General features: G+C 54.8%; 1 protein-coding gene across 4 annotated transcripts in view; it reads right to left on the bottom strand.

Annotated features, from left to right (window-relative positions):
- Positions 1 to 1,306: 1,306 nt before the first annotated feature.
- The window catches only part of ESRRB (estrogen related receptor beta), a 173,199-nt gene continuing 150,214 nt past the window's right edge, over positions 1,307 to 24,291 (bottom strand). For all 4 annotated transcript variants that reach the window (XM_011283421.3, XM_019833335.3, XM_003987856.5 and 1 more), the window contains 4 exons: positions 19,819 to 19,929; positions 19,168 to 19,329; positions 10,275 to 10,544; positions 1,307 to 4,422 (listed from right to left, as the gene is read on the bottom strand). In XM_011283421.3, the coding sequence (XP_011281723.1) occupies positions 4,178 to 4,422; positions 10,275 to 10,544; positions 19,168 to 19,329; positions 19,819 to 19,929 (788 nt within the window). In that variant the 3' untranslated portion in view covers positions 1,307 to 4,177. The remainder of the gene's footprint in view (positions 4,423 to 10,274; positions 10,545 to 19,167; positions 19,330 to 19,818; positions 19,930 to 24,291) is intronic.

Raw genomic sequence — 24,291 nt, 5'->3', positions numbered from 1 at the left:
ATGGTTGTAAGAAGAGATGCTCCTTCTCTCCTTACAATGTGAAGATAAAAAGCTGGCAGCCTTCTTGCTACTATGCAAGAGGTTGAGGACGAAGCAGACAGCAGAGGGCAGAACTAAGAGGAGCAGAGCCATGGCCCTATTGACTCTGTGAACCTCTGGATCAAACCCTACCTGATGCTTGCCCCACTTCTAGACCTCACATAAATCCAAGACAATCCATTAAGCTGATATAAACCGGGCTTTTACTTGCAATGAAAGGCATCCTGATAAGGTGTTTTTTTCGGGCCATCCCCTCTGCTTCTCACTGGTCCCGAGCGTGGATGACACATGGGCCCTCTGTGCGGTCAGCACTATGCGCCTGCATTTCAGGATCCTAAGGCATTGAACGGTTTTTGGTTCCCATACATGTGATGTTCCATTTCTCTGGCATCGGTGAAGATTAGAGTGCTTCACATTAATGTCAAAATATAAAAAGTAGCAGGGGGCTTCTCAGAGCTGTAGCCTACTTCTCAAGTTGCCTTCCCGAAGTTTTGCTGCTGAACATGCTAAAATGACTACTTGAACGCCCAGAAAACTCTGAGGCTGGGCTGGTGCTCCCGACGGCCAGGCTTAGCCATCGGCCATTGGCCTGAGGGCAATGCTGTCCGGGGGACAGCAAGCCCGGAAAGGTAACGTGAAGAAACTCTCCAATGGGCTGTTCCTTATTTATTAGATTCCAGGTACATGGGACCAGGACGGAAGACTCCTAGCGCATTTGATTTACATGGGGTGGGTGGGGGCTTGGGGGAGAACACGTACAGAGGCGGAAATGCGTACAGGTGGACAATGCCATGAGGGACTACCATTTTAAAAAATATATACATCTTAAGAAGCTATTCCAGCCTTTTAATCATTATTCGAAAATAAAACATTCTTTCCACATAGTGCTTTTCTTTGGTGCTGTTCCGTGGGCATGGGCCCCTCTGTCTTCTTGTCACCAGTTTGTCACTGCTCCCCCCCACCCTTGACTTCTCCCATCTGCACAGGGGGAGGGGAGAGTCTGGAGGAGGGAAGGGTGGCCCCTGACACAGAGGCGGGTGCAGATTCTGGGTCCTAAAGCCCTGCCTGGCCTCCCAACCGATGCCCCCTCTGGTCTCGAGATCCTCCTACTTGGTTTCTTCAATTGTGGCCTGGGAAACAATCCAAGTTTCCCGTGTGCAAAACCTGGGTCCCACTACCAAGGTTCACATCGTGACAAAAAACAGTCTAGAAGCTTTAAAAGGGTCAGGACACGGGGACCAAACAAAACCCAGCCAATACCACCTTCTCCGTGGTTGGATTTTCACATTTTATTTCTTGGTTCATTTCAATGACCTGTATCATGAGAATACAAGTGAGAAGGGTGATTTCCTCTTTACAGATTTTCCAGGAACAGCAGATTTGGGGGCAAACTTGAGTTCCATCAAGTACCCCGTCTGGGGTACGGGGCATCCTAAACTCTCCTCACTTCACCATCCCCCACCAAGTCAGGGCCCCCTCCCCCCGCCTCCCACGGAGGCCCCAAAGCTGGCAAGGCCTCCAGCTAAGAAGCTGGCCTAGACTTTTTCTCTGAATGCCCGTTGGTACACACCAGGGCCTTTCCCACCGGACGAGTTCCCGTCGGACCACTTCCTGTCGCCACTGGGGCTCAAGTGTGAGAGCAGTGCACACCTCGCCGACACAGAGCCCCCGGGATCACCAGCTCCCCTCGCTGCTAGAGAGAGGCTCTAGAGGCAGGACCCTTGCAGGGACACCAGATCCATCCCAACGCCCACCCACCCCAAGCCAGTTGTACCGTTAGCTGAGATCCTTCCCCCTAAAAAGGATGGGCTGCAAACCCCAGCTGGGGCGCAGCCCCCTGCCGTGGCGGACCGCTCAGGTCGTCGTGCTTGAGCAGGAAGGGACACCCGGGTGACGAGATGCCACCCTCAGCCCCACCTCCTCAAGCACACAGCACGATGAAAGGCTAGGGGAGGCACCCACGGAGCAGACCCCAACTTCTCTCACCGTGAGGTCCCTCGGGTTCGGATCTTAGGGTGTGGTTGTCAGACTTGGGTCTTTGCCCGGGTCCCTTGATGCTGAGGTGCGGGTGTGTCCACCCAGATTGGGACTTCCCAGAGACCTAGGGATGAAGCATCTCAGACGATCATTACAAGGCTCACTGTCCCGTGGCTTTGGCCTTGGATTCCCCACCGGCTAACAGGAGAGCAGCGCACGTCACTGGGCCACGAGGCCTCCTGGAACCCATGGTATTTTCTACATGAGGACATCAGACAGCCACTCTGCACCTGCTGGGTCTCGGCCAGCCCTCCCGCCTGGGGTGACCTCAGCAGGTCCCAGCACAGAAATTCAGGAGCGTCTGGGGTGGAGAAGGTGGCAAGATGACATCAGCCGCAGCCGCCTTACGCGGAGAGCTGCGGGGCTTGGGAGCGAGCACCCGGCCCCCCCCCCCCGCCGGTGTCCCAGTGATGGGTGAGCCGCCCCGCCTGCCTGTGCACGTGTGCGTTCCCCACAAGTGTCCCCGGTAGGGCTGCCCCAAACCCTGCTTCACAAGGCAGCTGCGTAGGAGGGGCTTTTCCCATCACGCTGAACCCTCCCCCCCCCACTCCATCCTTGGGGGATCCTCTGAGCAGCCACCCGCTCACCCGTGTGCAAGCACACGAGGTGCTCAGGGCTGCCCTGAGCGGGTTACAACCGACTTTTGAGGCCACTCACAGAAATCAGAAGACAGACCGTCCCCATCTGCCTGGGACTGAAGGGTTTCCCAGGACACGGCCTTCAGTGCTGAAACCAGGAATGTTCAGGGCCAACCAGGGTGGTTGGTCAGTCTACACAGCAGCCAGGAAAACCGGGGGCTCCCACCAGAGAGCTGGGCCTTCTCAGTGTCCCCAGGGACCTACGTCGCACCTTAGTCCAGGGTGACAGGAGCACCCCTCCTGTGGCACTGATTCGCCCAACCCTTTGGAATGCAGGGAGCGGGGAGTCCTGGTGTCCACTGTCCCCAGAAGCCAGGACGTAGCAGGCAGGCTGGCAACCTCCCGTGAGCTCCCTGTCTTTGGGGATCCCCTGCCTGCTTACTTCTAGGCCTTTCTGTGTTCAGCAAAGATTGGTTCGAGCCTCCCCCATCTTGCCCCAATCCTCCCAGACCGCCAGCCTGAAATCAGTGCCCAGGGTGCCCTCAGATGGGGCCAGGTCCCTACACTCCCTGTCTTGCCACAGCCCCACCTGCTCCAGATCTGCCCTGAAGGCTGAAAGGGTGGGAGGTGAGAAGCAGGCAAGAAGCAGGAGCTCTGGGGAGTATCGCCTGGACCCTGCTCTTTTCTGAGCCAGTGCGGTTCCCAGCTGTGGACCCGGAAGTCACCTTGGCTGGCTGAACCCACTGAGTGAGCTCTGAGGTAGGGGCAGGAAGTAGCAGGGATTTCCCGGGACAGGAGGGGAGGAGGGCAGGTGGGCCCCAGCACAGCGGGGACAGGCAGGTGGGAGCACACAAGGGCGTGTGCCCGGGAAAACGCACGAGCTCTGCCAGCTGCTCCCTCCACGGCGAGTCCCTAATGGGAGCGGAGTGTGCCAAACTGAGAGGAAGGACGGAGGGTGGGAGCCGTCTGGGTCTGGACCGGGGAAGGTATGCAGCCTCCTGAGGGGCCCCAGAGAACCTCAGAGTAGGCGGAGCCTCTGGAAGAAAGCACCTGCCGTCTGGGGAGGGAAAACTTCCAGGTGGTGCCTAGCCTGGGCCGGGGGCGTCCTAGGCACTGAGCACCGGCCGCCCAGTCCGCGAGGTGGGGAGGGGGGGTGGGGGTGGGGTAGGAAATACGCTGCTGTCTCTTGGTGGTTTGGTGGGAAAGGCGGGGCTTCCTCCACGGTCTCTAGTCTCAAGGGAGTCAGCCCTGGGCCCAGGCGTCAGCACTGCCCGTGGAGAAGGAAAAACATACCAGAGAAAAAGCCAGTCACAGGTGAGCCCACGCCCTGCCCTCCCATCCCTGTTCCCCGGCCCCGCTGCACCCAGGACTCTGCACGCAGCCGGGAGGCGAGAAGCCCCTTCCTCGGGGACTGCTCGTGGCCATGATACAGGGCTTGAAGGTCGAGGCTGGTGGCTGTGGAGGTCTCCGCGTCGGGTCGGTCGGTCTGTCCGCGGGTGGGAGTCGGTCCATGTGCCGGGCCATCAGACCTTGGCCTCCAGCATCTCCAGGAAGAGTTTGTGCATGGGCACCTTGCCCTGCAGTTTGATGCTGTAGAAGTGCTGCACGGCCTTGGCAGCCGTCTGCCGCAGCAGGGGCAGCGTCAGCAGCAGCTTGCCCGTCCTCCGCGGCTCCTCGTGGCGCTGGCTCAGCTCGTAGTCCTGCAGAGCCTCGTGCAGCAGGTCCTGGAGCTTCTGCACTGCCTCCAGATCCTCGATGTACATGGAATCTGTGGGCACAGGGCTCGCGTCAGCGGGTGTGGCCGGACGCCCCGGGGGATGGGCTCCACTCTGGGGCCCCTGGGCCTCTGCGGGGTGGCCTTCCAAATCCTCACTCTACAAAGAAGGAGACTTGAGGCTCACAGAGGATAAGCGGCCAGCCCGAGGTCACGGAGGCCAATGACACAGCGGGGGCTTGGACCCCGGGAGCGATCTGTATCTAGGAAGGTCATCTCTCGAGAAACCACCAGGAGGTGGCGGCGGAGACCCTGAAGGACTTGAATGTGAGCCGACCCGTCACTGCCCTGGAGGTGCCAGGAGGATTCTGGAGCCAGCCTGGTGGGTTGGAATCCTGCGTCCGTCACTCGCCAAGCTGTGTGACTTTAGGCAAGTCATTTAACTTCTCTGTGCCCTGTTTTTCTCATTCGTTAAATGACGTAACAGCCACACCTACCTCAAGAGGTTGAATGAGTTAATACAGGTCAAGGGCTGAAAACAGTTCCTGTCCCGAAGGAAATGCCCAGCCGGGGGCATCATCGCCAGCTCATCTTCAGGGACATCACTAACCTGACAGAATGCCGGGTACGGAATCCACACACAGAGAAAGGGGCTGGGCTCTGCGTGGAGGTGCCCTGTGCTGGGGGAGCGAGATGGCCTGGCCGGACGCATGGGGCGCAGTGACGGAGGGTGCCGTGGGGAGCTCTCTAAAAATCCTGAGGAGGGCTTTGGATTCAGGCAGGCACTGGGGGGTTCAAACGAAAGTTACCTAAATCCCAGCAGGGCAGGTGCTGACAGCTGGGTTACGGCGGGGTCGGGGCTGAAGCAAAGGCAACGTACTGGCACTCATTCCCCAGCCTCGGGGAAAACACCCAGCCTTCTTCAGACACTCCTTAAAGATCTCGAGCCACCACACTGAACCGCAGTGTCTGATGCCTGCCAGAGGCGGGAAGTAAGGGTGCATCTGGGTCAAGTGAGCCGAAGGCTCTGGGGAGGCTGCCAGGAAGGCGGGGCGAGGCCCCGGAGTTCCTCAAGAGAGCAGGGCGATTCCTGCGCGTGCTGGGTTAGTTTAGGTACCAGACTGCCAAGGGCAGCTGTTCCAACTGGCTGACCCCAGTGACTCCTTCTGACCTTCTGGATCCACACTCAGCCCATGCCTCCAGGGTCCCGCCTTCTCTTGGGAGAAAAGCAGAATGAGGAAGGCGAGAGTCTCAAGCCCTAGACGCTGTGTCATTTGGGCCAAGTTAGGCTCTCTGACACTGTTTCTTCATCTGTAAAATGGAGCAAATACCTCCTACCTCATAGGGTCGTGGTGAGGGTTAAAAGAGATAGCACATTACCAGGCACTTAGAAACCACCTAATAAACGTAATACCGTCATCACGGTGAGGACTCAGCCGGGGGGCAAGTGCCTTTAGTGCGCTGGGGCGTTACTGGCCCCATACCCTCCACCTTGTTGGAGCAGCGAGGACTCCTTCTCCACTTGGAAATGGAGCATGGCTCCATTCCTACACTCTCAGCTGTTTCCAGAATGTGCACTCGAGATGCACTGGTCCCTGTAAGGCTGGGACGTGGCCATCCAGACTCCCTGCCTCCCGCCAGCTTCCTCTCCCCATCCCCCCACCCTCCCCAAGGAGGCCAAAATTGGCAGCTGCCTTCGACCAAAAATGAAATAAAATAACATTGCAAGATTAATTTCTCTGCAATCCATCAGTGAGTCTGTATCGATGGCATTGATAAACTGTTAATTACAAAATCAATGGCTATGAATTTTTTCTGCTGTCAAGGAGCCTTGGAGATGGGACTTGGGGTGAAAGATGGCCGGCAGGCTCCCGAGGGGCTGTGGTTTGGGTGCCCCGGCCTGTCTCTGATGTGCGTCACTCTTCTGCCTGGAGCCAGCCCCCGAGCCCCATGTGAGTGGTCCCATCCCATGCCCTCAGCCTGAGCAGCGGCACCGTGGGCCACCACCAGGACCACTCCAGCCACCTCCTGGCACCTGTCTCTCCTCCAGCTAACACACTGTTTGGGGGATTTTCCTACCTTGCCGTACAACCTTTCATGGCTCCCTGGACCGACCCTATTGCACCCCAATCCCTTCCTACCCCCTGCCTAGCCCTAGAGCCTCTGGTCTGACCCCAACCTACTCTTCTGGCCTTACTCATAGCAGGCCTAGGCTTTCCCCCATTTCCTCCCCACAGCTGACTGCTCGACTACGCAGCCAGGGCTGTGAGCGTCACAAACTCCTCCTTCTCTGTTCTGAAATGCTTGGACTGGCACGTAAGCCACAGGATGGCCTGGGAGGCGCCACCGGGCCAGAAGCGCAGGTTCCTGGAACTTCGTCTCCCATGACATGACAGTGCGTACTCAGGCGAAGCTTGATCCAGCTGAATCTCCTGATGGGCTCGTGTCACTAAACCACTGTCAGTCCCCAGGTGCTGTGTGTGCATGTGTGCTTATGTGTGTGCCTGCGTGTACACATCTGCATGTGTGTGCACATGTGTATGTGTGTTGTATTTGCGAACATGTGTATGAGTGCATGTGTCTGTATGCATGCGTGTTCGTGTGTAACTGTATGTGCATGTATGTGTACCTAAGCCTGTGTGTATGTCTGTGTGTGCACGTGTGTCCATATAGGTATGTGTGCATGTGTGTGTGCATCTGTATTTGCACGCACATGTATGTGTGCATGAGTGTATGCATGTGTGTGTGCATGTATGTGTGTGCACGTGTAGGTGTATTTGCATGCATGCCTGTCTTCACACGCACGTGTATGTCTCTGCGCCTGTGTGTGTGCACACACGTGCCTGTGAGATCAGGACGAGAGCCGAGCTACGGAGCCATCTGAACGCCGTCACGGCCTGACGTTGAGGGGTGGCATAGATGTGACAGCGGCACCCCACCTCTTCACCCTCCTCCTCCCCGCATGGGCCAGCCGGAGCTCAAGGTCAGGGATGAAGTGTCAGGAGAGTCTAAAAGCAAAGACGTGCCCTCCAAGGCCCGGCAGCCTTGCGGGCCTCGCTGTCCCCACGCTGTGTCCTCTGCGTTCACCGAGTCCCCTCCACCCACACAGACCCCCAGCCCCCTACAACGGCTGGCTGAGGTGCTTCCCTCTCAGTACGTGGCACAGGCTCACGAGGGGTGGGACCACTGTGTACAGTAGGGACCGGCAGTGGGGGGGAGGGGGAGCGGGGGCTGTCACTGCCCATTTGTCAAATCTATAGACCCACACAACACAAAGAGTAAAACCTGGATGGCAACCAGGGACTTTTGTTAATAATAATGTATCAATACTGGCTCATTAATTGTAACAAATTGCCACACCAATACAAGATGTGAACGACAGAGGAACCCGTGCAGGGGTGGGGGATGAGGGTGGGATGGGTGCCCACACCGTAGTGCCACCTGCTCAGTCGTTCTGGAAATTGAAAACTACTTTTAAAAAACCCAACAGCCCCGGCATTCTCTAACAAAGAACACACTACCATTTTGGAATCTTAATACGTAAACGGTCTGGACGCCTGGGTGGCTCAGCCGGTTAAGTGTCCGACTCTTGTTTTCGGCTGAGGTCATGATCTCACGGTTCACGGGATCGAGCCCTGAGTCTGACTCTGCGCGGACAGCACGGAGCCTGCTTGGGATTCTCTCTCACCTCTCTCTCTCTCTCTGCCCGTCCCCGCCCCCACTTGCCTACTTCTCTCTCTCAAAATAAATATTAAAAACAAATTTTTAAAAGATGTATAGGTTATGTATAGAAGCATGTAAAAGTTTAATCATTCTCTTGCATTTGTTTATTAATAAAAGGGAGTTGCACTAAAGGAAATGCTTCCCTCTCTACACTAGATCAGGATCCCCAAGAGCAGAGCCCAAGACCAGGGTCTGGGTGCACAGATTTTCTGGAGGGTGTGCTCTCAGGAGAAAGGGAGGGAGGGAGGCAGGACAGGGTGAGGGTGGGAACAAGCAAGGTGAGGACGTGGCCTCCGCTTTGGCCTGATCCACGTAGGGCTCTGATCTCACCCTGCCAAGAGTCCAGCTTTTTGGTCCCCTGTGTGGGTCGCCATTAGTTGGTGGTGCCAAGGTGCCTGACTCTCCGGGCACGGCGGGTGAGGGCAGATCTTGGCCGAGGGGGCAGCTGTGAGCTATCAGCAGCACAACTCAACAGCTGGGGCAGGGGAGCACGAGCCCAGTAAAGGGGGGCTGAGCAGGGCAGCGGCAGCACCCCTGCATTCTCTCTGAAAACATTTGTTAGGGGGACCACGGTCTCGGTTCGCCAGGGACTGAGGTTTCCTGGGACACGGGACTTACTAGAAGCCGAACCGTACCCTGCAAACCGGTCGCTTACCCTGTTTGTACCGTCTCCGCCTGGGAACCAGCTGTCCCTCTTCCCTGTGCGGATAACACTTTGTTTCCTCTAATGTTAATAATAATGATAATAATTAATATTTATTGAACATTTGCTCTAGGCCAGGCACTGGTCTAAGTGCTGTATCTTTAGTCGGTCATTCAAGACCAAAGTGCTTGGAGAAGGTACTGGAATGTCCCCATTGTACACACAAAGACAGGGCTAAGGAAGGTTGCCAACCTGCCCAGGCCACACTGCTACTAAGTGTCAGAGCTAAAATTTGAACTTGGGTTCATCTGACCAGACTTGAGCAAGGCACATGCACTGCCCTGGGGAACCGTGTGTGCCTGCCTGACAGTCTCTCTTTAGGACAGGGAGCCTGATTTTCTCCTGCATTCTCCACCCCTGCCTGGCACAGTACCCTGCATACAGTGGGTGCTCCCCAAGTGTGGACACAGATGACAGTCCAGCTCGCTCACCTGCATCACGAGCGCCCAGCCCCTGTCCCCAGAGATTCCAGCCAGGAGCTGCAAGGGGCTGAAGGAAGGGAGGCGAAGCCTCCTTTTTAAAGAGTTTTATTTTACTTTTATTTATTTTTTATTTTTGAGAGCGAGCGAGCGTGCACAAGCTGAGGAGGGGTAGAGGGAGAGGGAGAGAGAGAATCCCAAGCAGGCCCCCTGCCCAGTGCGGAGCCCGACACGGGGCTCGATCTCACGACCCTGAGATCATTGACCCGAGCCAAAATCAAGAGTGGGACGTGCGTGAAGCCCTCCTTCTTAACGACAGACCAGACCACTCAGCTGGGAAGGTTTTCTCTCTCTTGTGCCTGAGCGATCTGACTGGAAGATTCAAGGAGTGGCTACGAGCTGGGGGTTGATTTTGCAACGAGAGGGCCTTGGTTTGAGTCCTAGCTCCGACACCCCTTGACAGTGTGGCCCTGGGCAATTTTCTCCAAGCCTCAGTTCCCCCGTCTATAAAATGGGGTAAAAATCATGAGACCCTTGCTCACAGGGTTGTTAAGAATTAAGTAAGTTCACAGCTAATTTATTTAGCAGGTTCAATGCTTACTGTAAGCCCAGCGTGTTGTGAGTGTAACATAATGATGTACAAATAAACCCCCTCCACTGTCTGGTGGGGGAGGGACTCTGTATTGTTCGCCTTTTACTGATAAAGAATAGGAGGCACAGAGGGAAGCGACTTGCCCAAGAGGCAGAAGCAGGATTTGACTCTCAGCGACTGTAGAGCCTCTGTCCTTAACCGGTGTGCTGGGCTAGATAGCAGAGGCTCAGTTCCTAGAACGCCCTGCAAATCAAGGGCTCAGGAAACACCTATCGCGGGCCTTGGTCACCGCCCTTTTCTTTTAGCTCCAGGCCAACCCCTTGCACAACCTTTGGTGACAAGAACCTCGGGCATCTTCACGCCACCCTGCCTCTCACGGTGGCCCCGCTCACGAGCTCCGGGGCCGTGCCCCCCGGGGCCCAAGAAGACCTCCGGAAGGTCCCACCGTGGGGCCCGTGCCCGCCCTTACCTGAGTTGGCCAGAGCCAGGGCCTTGAGTGTCACAAACTCCTCCTTCTCCACCTTGAGCTTCTTGTACCTGCGCACCAGCTGCAGGATGGCCCGGTAGAGCTCCAGCAGCCCCGCGAGGCGGGAGTGTTCCTCGTCCATGATGTAGTCCTCAGCATACACCAGCTTGTCCTCATAGGGCAGCGAGCGGTACACGATGCCCAGGATGAGGATCTCCATCCAGGCGCTCTGCAGCAGGCTCATCTGGTCCCCGAGAGAGAGGTTCGAGAAGCCTGCGGGAAGAGGGGGCAAGGAGGGCAGCAGCAGTCAGGAGGGCTGGCTGGAGGAGGTGGTCCCGGGCCCCGATCCTGCCCCTCCCTCTGTACCTGCTGAACTCCTCGTCCTTCCCTTGGCCAGTGAGTCAGACGGGGAATTCACGGAAAAGACTTATGTAATGAGAGCTCGGTCAATGTTGACAATTGTTATTATCACTCTTGTTGTTAGTTCTGTGCTATTTTCAAATGTCTGGAGAGGTTGTTTTTGGTTAATTAAATGTGTTTGTAATTGAAGGGGTTTTTAAATTCATAACAGGATCAAAAGGAGGCAGTACTGGGTCCCCTTCCCTCTGGGGACTTTCCAGATCCCTCTCTCTGCTCAACCAGGGGACATTTTGGCGTTTTAACGTTGCACAGTCTCAGCTGTGTGTGCCGACCCAGGGGCCCAACCGGGAGAGAGGACTCAGCTGTTCCCAGCCAGTGACCCCCTAGTGACCACAGCCCGGGCTGCTAAGAGCTCAAGAGCCCCCAGGGTCAGGGGGCACTTTCTCACAGAGCAGCCTCTCCTCCAGGGGTCAGACCCCTGCCGTCCTGGCCATCACTCTCCACCTAACGATGACCCTAGCCGTCCTGCATTCCGAGCGCTTAGAATCATGGGAGTTTCCCCCTCCCTGCTAGTAAGGAGGCTGACCCCAGCGCAAAAGGAGGTCGGGATGGGGATGGCTCCTGAATTATGACATGGTCTTGTCCAATGTGCTCGGCAGATTGCCTGGGCCTGAACCCTGACTCCCCATTTCCTAGCTGCAGGCTGACCGTGTGAAAGTTGTAACTGCCCCAAACCTCAGCATCCCCTTCTGTGAAATGGGTATAGCTGTTAACACCTGCTTCAGACTCTCCACGAGGTCTGAATAAGACAACGATTATGGGACATACAACATGTTCCCTGAGCTCGTACTATTGCTATTAACGATGAGATGAAAAGTCTTCATGTGCAAAATGAGAAGTGTCTGGAATTGCTTTATACATGTACTTAACTCAGGCACGGAACAATGAACATCTTTTTTTTTTTTTTTTTTTTTTTAAACTCTTGCCCATCGCGGGGCTCCAACTCACAAACTGTGAGATGATGACCTGAGCCAAAACCAAGAAGCAGATGCTTAACCAATGGAGCCAGGCATCCCGGAACAATTAACATTTTGATCTGAGAGGAGGGCAGAGAAGAAGGGGCGGGAGGAGGAAGAAGGAGAAGGGAGGGAGGGAAGAAGTTGATTTTTAAACTTCTCGGTCACTAAACACAAGGTGGTAACTTCGGCCATAAATTCCAAGATTGGCTCCCACACGGATGCCGCCAGACTGACGGAAAGAAGGAAGAGTATCCACACAGCCATCTGTATGTACCATGCATCCCGGGCGGCCGGGTCTGAGTTTGCCCATGTGGGTCTCCGCTGCATTGGCGCCCTGGCACCTCACCCCGTGTGGGTGCAGCGCTGATGCGGGGGCTTCGAGGGTGAAGAGGTGGTTTTCAGACAGGCCCCCTCTGTTCCCTACACTGGCGGTGCCCGGCGAGCCTGACCGAGGGGTGATGCCCGTGGCTGTCGTTACTGTTTCTGTTGTTATTAGCACACTACTGGCATGACCCTCTTCTTCCTTCTGGGCACAGCTGGAGGCCCGGGGTGGTCCTGAGCTTCTCAACAGGCCCATCGCTCTGGGTTTCCGTGGAGTCTGTCCCACCCCTCACCTGCCGTCCCCCGAGTCTAAAACCCACGGTCCCTCTCCATTTTCCAACCAGTGCGCGAATGTTCAACCTTAGGGGGCACTCCTGGGGCTCCTGGCTCACCACCTGGCTGCTGGCACCCATCAAAAGAGCTGAGCGATGACACTGAGGGACGGGGCAGGCCTGGATTGACATACCTCCTTGGGGAGAGGGGTCAGGTCTATGCGTGCTGTCTGGATCCCAGCGTGAGAGGGGGTGTGTGGCAGCCTGTGGTGGCAGGGAGAGCCGGGAGGTAATAAAAGGCAGATAGAACGGACATCCAATTTCCCTTATCGGGCCTCTGAGCGGGAGAGGGCTTGGGCGACATTAATTAACAGATCCCAATCAGCCAGCTCATGAGGGTGTGTGCACGCAGGGACGTGGGGGCTGCACTGGAAGCAGACAGACCGGGAGGGAAGATGTAGGAGGTGGACGGGGCAAAATTAACAGACAATTGCAAAAAGGGAGGTGAGGTAAGAGCGAGACTTCTGGAAACGAAAGAGAAGGGACCCCTGTGACGCCCATCACGAAGGTACCATCACCAGAGGCACGTTAACAGCATCTTTGGTCTCTTCCTTCATCCAGCACCTCCTCACCGGGCACCTGCTAAATGCCAGGCCCTGTGGGCAGAACGGTGAGCTCCAACCAGAAGGGGTCCCTGCGTGAAAGCGCTCACGGTCAGGAGGGAAAGGCATGCCCCGAGCACCGAGCTCTGCCGTGACCCTGAAGTTGGGGCAGTGAGAAGAACAAGGGGGGTGGAGGGCTCTGAGAACTTGGCCCAAACGAGAACGTGCCGAAGGCTTTGCAGAAGGAGACTTGGGGCTGAACCCTGCAGGGTAGGAGGGGCTCTAAAGAGGGTGGCGAGGGCCCCACTGGCGAGCACACCCCAGGGTGCGGGAATGAGCTGATGTCCCTCTCCCCACCCCCACTGCCAAGCGCCGGCTGGGACAAGGGAGATGCGCAGTGCATATTCCCAGCACAGAGCACAACAAATGCCATTGGACCCTGACTCCCAGGTGACAAGAAAACGGGCCCAAAGAACTCGCTGAGACCCTCTCAGTCCTTCAGCCACGAGTTTGAATTTCGGCACCTTTTCCCACCGTGCAGAAGCCAGAGACACAGGCCTGCCCTCTGGGAGGAGGGGAGCAGGAGGTGGGAGAAAGGGGACAGCGCCTTTGAGAGTTTGGGCCACCATCTGAGGATAGACCGAGGCCTGTGTGCGGACCTCTCTGCAGTGGACTTGGCCCTCGGCCCCTGACCTCTCTCCTTCTCCTTGAGTGGCTCCGAAAGGAGCTGGAAGGGGCTTTGAAAACCCAAATGTACTCTCCAAAGTGCTGAATGGTATACAGAGGCTGCCTCTCTTTGTGCAAGGTGGGGGGGGAAATACGTGGTATGTCCTAATATTTTAAAAAGTTCAAATACTTTTCTAGTACTTCAAAAAAAGACACACTAGAAGGAAGAACGAAATATAAAAACAGCTCTAGGAGGAAGGAGGGGAGGCGACAGGGCTGGAGGCGAAGGCTCTGTGTGCACATTTCTACCTAGTTTTGGTCTCTGAACCTGTCCATTATTTAAGATGTCCCAAAATAAAACTAACTCCAGCATAAAACAAAAGGCATGCTTCCTTCAACCTGGAAATTCCACTGCTAGGAATTTCTCCTAGAAAGAAAAGGATGCACAAATACACACAGATAAATGTGAAAGGGTGTTTTGTTCCATCAGTCTGTAATGGCCTCAAGCAGGAAACAACCTAAATGTAACTAATGTGATTCGTGTAATTACTATATAAACATAATTATTAGCTAAACGAATGGCACGTTAGAAGCCACCAGAAAGAATGAGGTAGAACTATTTTTGTGTGTGTGGAAAGACACCCATGAATGTAAGGAGGACTTAACTATTAAGGACACAGATGCCACGACCAGACCCTAGAATCCTAGCTCTGCTGACCACTGGCTGTGACGCTGGGTATGTCCACTTCTGTGTGCCTCAGTTTCCTTATCTGTAAAACAGGAATAATAATAACACTTCCCTAAGGGGACTGTGTGGATTGAATGAGCTAACGTGCGGAGTACTCGGTACACTGCCTAGCACAAGGGAAGTGCTACCATGTTATAGAATTCAATGAAAAAAAGCAAGACGTAGAGCAGTTGTTCTAGAATGGTCTCACGGTGGGGAGAGAACATACACACACACGTACGCACACAGTGGCTGTACGTGCACAGGAATTTCCCAGAAGGATGTTTAAGAAAGATGAGGGATTTGGAACTCCTAATTTCCAGCCCTCTGCCCCTGCCCGTCATCTTTGGTAAAAGCACATACTCTTTCTTTTATTTAAACCCAGACCAAGGGCTGAAGCACTCCTCCCTGTCCTTCGGCCAAGCACCCTCCACGTCTGCTTTTCTGTGCCGGGCTGGGTCTCCTCCTCCATCGAGCAATTAGCAATTCTGGGACAGGGTGGCTTCCGGGAGAGGCTGGTGTGGCCCAGGCCCCTGGGCGAGAGCACTGCCCGCTGGAGGTCCTGCCCTGCCCCAGCTGGCTGTCCCTGCCCGCCTCTCCTCCTGGGGCCCTGCTGCCCACCCCCACAAAGTTGCTTTATCTGCACCAACTGATCTGATAACAGTCAGGATCTTCCCAAGCCCCCATCCCCCAGTGGTTTGACAGCATGAGCTCCTAGAATTTAAGGAAAAAAAAAAAAAAAGAGCACATAATTTGTGGCAAGTGGAGTTCATAATCTGTTAATTTATTATCGTTTCTGTCGACCTGGAGGGCCATTAGCAGAGGTAATAAAGGGAGATGTAATTATAGGATCTGAGGCCACTCTAGACACAGCTGCTGTCACTCGGCAGCCCATATTTCATCGGCCGCTGGCATTCTTCTCTCCCCAGCGAGAGCCAGACGGTGGCTACCTGGGAGCAGGGCCGCTGAGGAGCCCTCCGTGAGGAGGCCTCTGGGGGGTCCCTCCCGCAGAGGTGTGCACGTGTCACCCTGGCCTGGGAGGGCTCCCCTGGCTGGCGGAGCCTCCAGGCCACCTGGGGTGACAGGACAATTCATCAAGCGATACCCATTGCCTCTTAAAGGCTGCTGCCCCTTGCTCGAACCTGTCGCTCCCGGGGAACGAGGGGTGGGTGCTCTAAAGACTCTGGGCTTATCCTCTGGGCAACCCAGGACTTGGAAAGTTCAACTCCAGGTGAAAGCCTGCATGTGTGTGGGGTAAGGCCACTGCAGACGGACTGAAACAAAGGAATGGCTGCTATTCTGAGTGAGCCGCAATCAGCCCGAGCTCCCTAGGGAGCTCACCCGTGTGAAAGTGTCCTGTGTGTTCAAACATGTGAGTGAAAGCCGGGGGGGGGGTGGGGGGTGGGGAGGGGGGGCCTGCTGAGAAATGAGTTTTGTGCTCAAATGATCCTTCCTACTGGCCAAGCAGGTCGCTCAGCGGCTGTGTACATATGTTAGCTTCTGGCCTGCAGCCTGAAAACTTGTGTTCGTGGCGCCCTGCTGCCCTTCTGGGCTTTTCCTCCATGGCCACTGCCCATCAGTCCCGAAGGCCTAGCTCAGCGTCTGCTCTCTGCCCCTGCAGCCCATGGCATCCCTCTGTCCCGTGGTTCTCCTTGCTGCCTCCTAAGTGTGCAGGAGATGGGAAACAGGGTAGAGGTAAAGGGAAACAGGCAGTGGGGTGGTAATATTGAAGCAAGTGTCATGGAGGTTCCTCATGGAGGTCTGGTCTATTTTTGTACGTTTAGAATTTCTCATGAGCAAATATTTTGTTGGGGGCACCTGGGTGGCTCAGCCGCTGAAGAGTCCGACTTCGGCTCAGGTCACGATCTCACGGTTTGTGAGTTCAAGCCCCATGTCGGGCTCTGTGCTGACAGCTCAGAGCCTGGAGGCTGCTTCCGATTCTGTGTCTCCGCCTCTCTCTGCCCCTCCCTGCCCTGCTCATATTCTGTCTCTGTCTCTCTTTCTCAAAAATAAATAAACGTTAAAAAAAATTCTTTTTAAGGAAAAAGTATTGGGGCGCCTGGTGGCTCTGTCAGTGAAGCGTCCAACTTCAGCTCAGGTCATGATCTCACTGTTTCGAGTTCGAGCCCCGCGTCGGGCTCTGTGCTGACAGCTCAGAGCCTGGAGCCTGTTTCGAATTCTGTGTCTCCCTCTCTGTCTCTGCCCACCCCCCACTCGTGCCTCTCTCTCTCTCTCTCTCTCTCTCTCTCTCTCTCTCTCACACACACACACACACACACAAACATTAAAAAAAATTTAAAAAGGAGTATTTTACTAAAAACAAAATTATCCACCTTATTTATAAATGAGATCCTTGGGGCAGAAATTAATCTACTTCTTTGTATCAGCCACAACTCCTAGCAAGAGACCTTACTCAATAAATGCATGCAAAGGCAAGTATGAAGTGCCCTCTGTATGCCAGGCTATGGACAGATACTGAGAGGTTAGCTCGTACTGAGTCATGAGACGTGGTCTCCTGTGCTTAAGGAAAGTGGGCTGGGCTCTGCTTCAGAGTGCTAACCTGAGCGGTCTTAAGGAACCTTCTGCTGTCCAGGAACCAGGATGGACAGGAGCTGACGTCAGTCCCAGGGTGGGGCCCTGGCTTGCATCTACCCTGCTAATAAACCTGGTCTCTTTCTGGCTCTCTCTCTCTCTCTCTCTCTCTCTAAAGGCCAGTGAGCAGGTCTTCAGGGGAGTTTTCTGTCTAATCTGAGATGGGATTAAGTTGATTAGTTTAAACATATCAGGCACTTGATATGTCATCGCCCCTAATATGAGGTTTACACGCAGTGGCAGGAGACGCTATTAATTAATTTTACCTTAAACACTAGAAGGTCAGGCCCAAATAATTCAGCATGCAAATTTATGCAAAATAGGCAAATTAGTGTTTCAGACAGACAAATGAGCCCCTGTGTTTATTTTATTTTTTAATCAAAAAGAATCCAGCTCTGGACAAGGGAAAAGGAAGATGTGAAAGGAAGCTTTTAATACTATTAGCAAAGACAATGACACAGTCACGGTCCCTGCCACTTATCAAGCACCCACTGTGTGCGGGGGCTGGGCTGATGGCCCTGTACCATCTAATACGATTCCTAATTCACAGGCAAGGACACTGAAGCTCAGAAAAATGAGATCTCTTCACAAGGCCAGTAAGGACAGAACTTGGATCAGGGCTCGGGTCTGTCTGGATCCAAAGTCTGGGCCCCTAACAGCCACTCTGCTTGGCCCACCTCCCTCATGGTCGGGCACAGATGGGAGATGGCGCTGGGGGGAGGGGAGACAGGAGAGAGGAACGGGTGCAAGGGAGACAGCACCTCCTGGTTCTACGCCTCCCCTTAGAGGTGGCAGGAAAAGGAAGCGGTGACCTGGGGGACCGCCAGGCGCCACCCCTGAGCCATCGCTGGGATGCAATGGAAGAGGAGCGTGTGATGGCGGGGAGGGCAGGATGTGAGGGGCAGGGGGAGCTGTACCGGATTTGGCCCTGGGTCAGTGGAGCAATCCGGGCTGAGGTGTCTTACGCAGTGGCCTGACCCCACGTCTGTGCTGAATCAGCACAGGCCAGATTCAAAATTACTGAGTGTGTAATCCCAAGAGGCTGAGCTCCTTAGTAAGGGCGTCCAGCTCAGATCCCCGGTGAGGCCCTCCCCGAGTCGGAACGCCAGGGGCCATCTGCGCAAGGAATGCTACGCTTCCTGCCAGCTAAGTGATACCAGCATCAGCTCCTGAGCCCTCGTCCGCAGGAAGACTCCTTCATCTAGGTTGTGCACACACGTGTGTCTTCTATAAAAACATTCTGACTCCCCCCAGTCAACTGCGGGCCTTGGCATCTAAAGTCTCAGACACCTTTGCTACACCACCGTGCATGCTACATTCATTTTTCAGAGCCGGCGACACACACAAAGAGGACCCACAGACAGGAAGATAAACTGCCCCGTGTCACATCGCTAGTAAGAATCCGAGTCCGTGGTGGATGACTGCCAGAGGAAAACAGGATGTCCCCACCACACTATGAGACAAGCTGTAGAAACCTTACGAGGCATAAACTGCACAGGCTTTCGAAAGCTCCCCAACACGTGTGTAATGCAAAACACGTGGGTATCGGCGTCTACAAAAATAAAATTAAAAACCAGCTTCCACCGTCTGTCCAGACGGAGGATGCTGAAGGAAGGGTGTGGGCCACACGCAGCGAACAGCCGTATCCGGAGTCCATTATCACCTGAAACGTATTTATTACATGCACCTTCCATGCCACCTATTAAGAGATGGGCCTCCCGTAAGATCAGGCAAGTGGCAATAGTGAGCCGGCAGTGAACGTGAACATGGACCACACATCACACTCATCCTTGCATTTCATCCTCACAGCAAAGCCCACGAAGGAGGTACTGCTATCATTCCCTGTTCACAGAGGGGCCGGGTGACCCGCCCAGGGTGACACAGCTAGTGAGCCGCAGACCCAGATGTTGAATCCTTTGAATCCCAGACTTTGACTCCCCAGCCCATGTTCTTAACCACTCCAGTCCACCGGCTGCTAAAGGAAGCAAGAGACTCAAATTCTCTGCTGCATTTTCCCAGCACATTTCCAATAAGGTCTACAAGAAAACCCTTTGGTCTTGAAGGACTCAGAGAACTTGCTCTTTGAATCTCACCTATTATAAGAAGCAATCAGCAACCCTTGAGAGTGATCACTGATTCTGAAGAGCCCCCAGCAGTTCAGGAATGTTACTGGACCTCCCAACACCTGCTTACCTCCAATCCCACGAAAAGAAAAGGAGCCCAGAAGAAAACACGACTCCTGGGTCCTGGGGCTCCCATGCATCAGAACCACAGTGGCGGGGACAGTGGCTGAGAGTCCCTAGCTATACCACCCCTGCCCGGTCGTATGGGACTCACCTGGGATGTGCTTGGCCCAGCCAATGATGACCACGAGCTCCCTGTCTGCCAGGTCACAGAGAGTGGTCAGGGCCTTGATGTCGCCCTCCGGCATGCCAGGGGGAGGCATGGCATAGAGCTTGTCCGGCTCGGCCACCAGCAGGTAGGAGACAATCTTGGTCACTGCCAACAACCAGAGGAGGAATGTGAACGTTGGGGGAGGAGGGAGGGGCCGGGGTGGAGCCTGCAGTGGCTCAGAAAGAAAAGTTGGGTTCTGAGGAATCTCTCCCCTCCCCCTCCCCTTCTCACTCCACAAACTTGCTGGCCGTGTTGATTTGGGCTATTAAAAAATAGCCCTCCAAGGGAAGTTGCTGGTGACTTCCCTTGAGAGGAACCTGCTTTGAGAGGCAGGTGAGGGCGACACGTTCCGGATGCCGGGGCCCATGCCTTCTTAGGATCATGCTTCATTTGGAACCACATTCTGTAAATCCCACATGGAAAGGCCTTCCGAATGAAGCCTGAAGCACCCGACACCCAGCCGGCCACCAATGCCACCTCCCCAGGATCCACACTGTCTCTAGCCAGCAGCGGGAAGGTGGCATCTCCCCACGGGGGCCAGATGTCCCAGGTACCCATGCTGGCAGAAGGAGCATGGACTGCCCTGACACTCACATGGCTTTTTAGCGGGTGGAGAAATCTGTAAGCTCAGGTATGGGCTGCTCTCAGAGTCCAGCCGTCGCTTGTATTTCTGGCGGCCTCCACGCACTCGGTCAAGGCGCACACCTGTTGGGGAAGAAAGGGGCAAGGTGTCAGGCTGTTCAGCATCAGGGGTGTTAGCACTAACTCTGGAATCGCAATACTGGCTTCGGCCCCCACGACTAGATGGGTTTCCAGCTGCCCCATGGCCAGTTCAACCAGGGAGTCCTGCAATCCTAAAACAACTAACGGTAATGACCCATCCCAGCTGCCCCGGGCCCGGCCCTGCCTCTGGATTCAGCATCCTCCTGACATCTATCCCGAGCAACCCACAGCTTGAGTCTTTCGTCTCCAAAGGGAAAGCACAACGTAAGCACTCCTCTAGACGTTAGGGAAGGAAGACTCGTTATTTTAGATCTGCTGTGAATCCAAGGAGGGTTGAGTTGGCTTGCAAGACGGGAAAGGACCTCTCTGCCACTGGCAGGCACCTCCAAAGAACAAGAACAAGAATGTTCAGCCTTTTCACGTAAGCAGCATCTGAATGGGTGTTCATTACAGATGTCAATTTCTGGGTCCCACTTTCAGAGACCGTAGGATGGAGTTCTACGGTCTGTCTTCTAGACTAAAGGGAATGTGAGGACTGGTCCGGGCAGTGGTAGTACCCTCAGTAGCAGGGGCGTGGGTAGCCGTGGACCAGACTCTCCTGGATGGGGACGCAGGTGGTCCTGGCCACACCTGGAAAATGAACTCCTCAAAGTCTCCCAGCAGCAGGTGCAAAAGCAGGTGTGGCCACTCCACACTGACATCCCTTCCCAGGATGAGGCCCGATCCTACAGAGATCTGCTATTTCCCTGCCTCGATACGGCCTCCCAGGAACCCACCCCACCCTCAGCAACTGCTGTCTAGACAGACATGTTCACACCATTTGACATCCCTCACCAGCCTGCAGGGTGGACAGGACCTCAAATAGGTTCCTCATCCAAAGGCACACAAACAAAGACTGGACACCAACCTATGTGGCCTGCCCTGAAAAACGGGTGGGATCCAACAAATTAGCTCCAAAGTATGAACTATTACAGGAAACAGAGCGGCTCCCTTAAGCTTACCATGAAACGGGCCTTGATTAAAACGCATAAAATGTGAGAGAAAGTGGGGCACCTGGGTGGCTCAGTCGGTTAAGCCTCCGACTTCGGCTCAGGTCATGATCTCACAGCTCGTGGGTTCAAGCCCCGCGTCGGACTCTGTGCTGACAGCTCAGAGCCTGGAGCCTGCTTCGGACTCTGTGTCTCCCTCTCTCTCTTCCCCTCCCCTGCTCACACTCTGTCTCTCTCTCTCAAAAATAAGTAAACATAAAAAAAATTTTTTTTAATAAAAAATAAAAGTAAAAAAGTAAGAGACAGAGTCCTGAGAGGAAGAGAGCTCAGTGGCCACCTTAGCCTCTGAGGTGACAGGTCAAGTTCAACTTCCTGTTCCTTTCCCCAAAGGTCAACAGCATCACCCTCAGAGTCCTAGTAGTTGATCTTCAAGGCACTTTCCCGCTGCCACCTCCTCCTGCCTGTCCTCCTAGCTTGGCAGTGGCGGCAGCTCAGGCCCTTCCTGGGGAGAGGCCAGAAAGCAGCAATATGGGTGACCGAATGGAACGAGGATTTAGATCCCGTTCAGGCCAACAGTGATTTGCTGGCTGTTTCTGAGGATGTACAGCTACTACGGTTAAGTCCCTGGGACGCGAGAGGAAGTTTCCGGGGCAAGGAGAGCCATAGAAAGTGAAATCACTTTGTTTGCTGAATAAGAGGGACCAGCCTTTCAACTGCTAGTTGCCCTAAGGGAACTGGGGTGGGGAACTGGCATGGTACCATGCCCACGTGCTGCCAGTCAAGGGCTCAGACCTCCTCCATCCTTCAGGGAGGATGTTGTGAGCCACCAAGACAGATGGCCCAGGGGGACTCTACGTGGGGCCAGTCACTGCTCTGCATTTTCATCAGCAGCGTCCTTTTCACCCCCCGGTCTGACATTCCTGTACTTGATGCTGAACATGGCTGCAGTAAACTTTTCTGGTGGGAGACGGTCTACCCAGCATCCCACCCCTGCTTCCCGCTTAAACGTAATTCCCCTATTGTGGGTCATCTCGCAGTGGGGGGGCCTGTGCTCACTCCAAGTCTGGGTTATCTAACTCGACCCTCTGGAGGCTGAAGCATGGGCTGGTGACTCAGGAACAGCTAATGGGAAGCTTTGATCAAATGGCACCAGAACGGAGGGGGAGAGCTGCTCAGGGCTGCAGCGGTGGTCAGCAGCGGGGGTGTGGGCACCCTGGGCCACACTCTCCTGGCTACTGCATCTCTTGTGCCTAGGCTTTCTGGAGCTTCCCTTGGTCCTTGTCTGGCTTCTAAGTGTGGTCCTTGAGCCTCCTGAGAAGCTTCCAGTGAACTGCCCTGCCGCTTTGAGGGGCAGAGCGGATTGCAACTGACCACGCCTACAGTTGGGTTGCCTTGGACCAGACCCTGTGACAAGGAGAGTTTATCTGGAAGGTGAACCCAGGAAGAAAGCCAATCACGAGTGTGTTCCTGAGTAGGTGAGCAGGTTACTGCCGTTGCCAGCTGAGGCTCAGCCTCCCTGAAGACCCTGGGAGACAGGGCAGGACACTCCCCGGTTACCCTGCTGCAGATGAGGGCCTTGGGGCATCCAACCACCCCTCCTGGCAGTCACCAGCCCTTCCCGGACCAGGGCTGGGCGGGCTGTGGGGCCCAAAGGAAGCCCTGGGCACAGCTGCGGTCACCAGGAGGCAGTTCAGTCAGCATGCATGTGACAGAGCGTGGAGTGAAGGCAGGTGGGACACCGGCCACTGCCCTCCTTCTCAAAGGGTGGTCCAGGCCAGGCAGCATCCGGGAGCTTGTCTGAAATGCAGATATGTCAGGCTGCCCCCTAGGAACGGGAGTCAGCACTTCAACAAGGTGACTCGGAGGCACAACGGTGTTTGGAAAGGGCTGCGATATAGCATCCTACAGACTGGCAGCGGCCCGGACCTTGAAGGGGACAGAGGAGGCCCATCCAGTGCAGGAGCTAAACCCACATGCTGGTGGGGCTCTGGCTCCCAAACGCCACCCCTCCCTTCTGGCCCCCTCAGTGAGGGCAGAAGGAGCAGGCACACAAAGGCAGGAAGGATGGCTCCTCCTTTGAGGGTTTTGTGGGGAAAGTCCTGTTTTCCTGACACCCTCCAGTGATACAGCTACAAAGCAGCTCCCCCCCCCGCCCCCCCGCCTACAACATGGACACCGGACGTTGTGAGCCAAACCCTCCACCAGGCTCTGCTTTGTCTTAGAAAGCTGGTAAGACTAAAAGTGAGAATGCCCGACTTCATTCACACAGGATGAGGAGGGGGCCCATTTCCTGCGCACCTACTGTGTGCCGGGGTCTGACCAGAGTCCAGGATGAGCCCTACCCCACTTCACTGACTTTCTCTCCTGAGGCCAGTCTCACAAGCTCTCCCCTACACCCACCCCGGGTGGCGTAGCAGGAGTGGGAACTGCTCAACCAAACCCTGAAAGAGGCATGGGTCCCTTAGCAAGGCAAGGAGATGAGCAGTTGCCACTTCTGTCACAACCTCCATCTAGAATGTTCTTTGTCCTGATATAAGGCCTGGCCTGTAGTGGCTGTTCAAGAAAGTCTTGATGCATACAGGAATGGCTGGGCCTCCTTCCCCTTGGGGGCTGGGTGCTTCTTCCAGAGATCCAAGCTCCAACAGCACCTCTACAACCAGGGGCTGCTCCCCGTCCCATTACAGGGTCTGTCATGGTGCCCAATGCCCAATGGATGCTTAGAAAGCCAGAGCGGGGGGTGCCTGGGTGGCTCAGTTGGTTGAGCATCTGACTTCAGCTCAGGTCATGATCTCACAGTTCATGGGTTCAAGCCCCACATCAGGCTCTGCCCTAAGAGCGTGGAGACTGCTTCAGATCTTTTGTCTCCCTCTCTGTGCCCCCCCAACCCCCTCAAAAATTAACATTAAAAAAAAAAAGTTGGAGCTTTTACTATCACCATCATCATCACCATTATTATTACCATTTTTCCCCAACAAGTATATACAATTCTCTGGTAAGTCACAGTAATAACAAACATGAGAACAGCCTAATTTGTGGAGGACTTTCTCTGTGTTGCCCTTTGTAATCTACAGCATATAAAGCAGGCACAATTAACCCCATTTTACAAACGAGAACAACCGAGGCTCGGGTGACTGAGTAATCTGCCCAGTAAAAGAGCCAGTACCTACGCTCTCTGCTACTCCAGGGTACAGCTCCCCTGGGCCCGGTGGGTGTAATCTCTCCTCTAAATTTTCTCCTTCAGATCTTCACAGCAGGATGGTCAATGGCTCCAATCAATACATGCATCAGTTATCAGCTTATTCTGTTTTCTTAAGAAAAGTAGACTGCTGGGTTCGATTATGCCTCAATTGATGTC

This window comes from Felis catus, chromosome B3 (assembly GCF_018350175.1).
Source record: "Felis catus isolate Fca126 chromosome B3, F.catus_Fca126_mat1.0, whole genome shotgun sequence".
Classification (NCBI taxonomy): domain Eukaryota; kingdom Metazoa; phylum Chordata; class Mammalia; order Carnivora; family Felidae; genus Felis; species Felis catus.
This window is presented reverse-complemented; position numbering and strand designations above follow the sequence as displayed.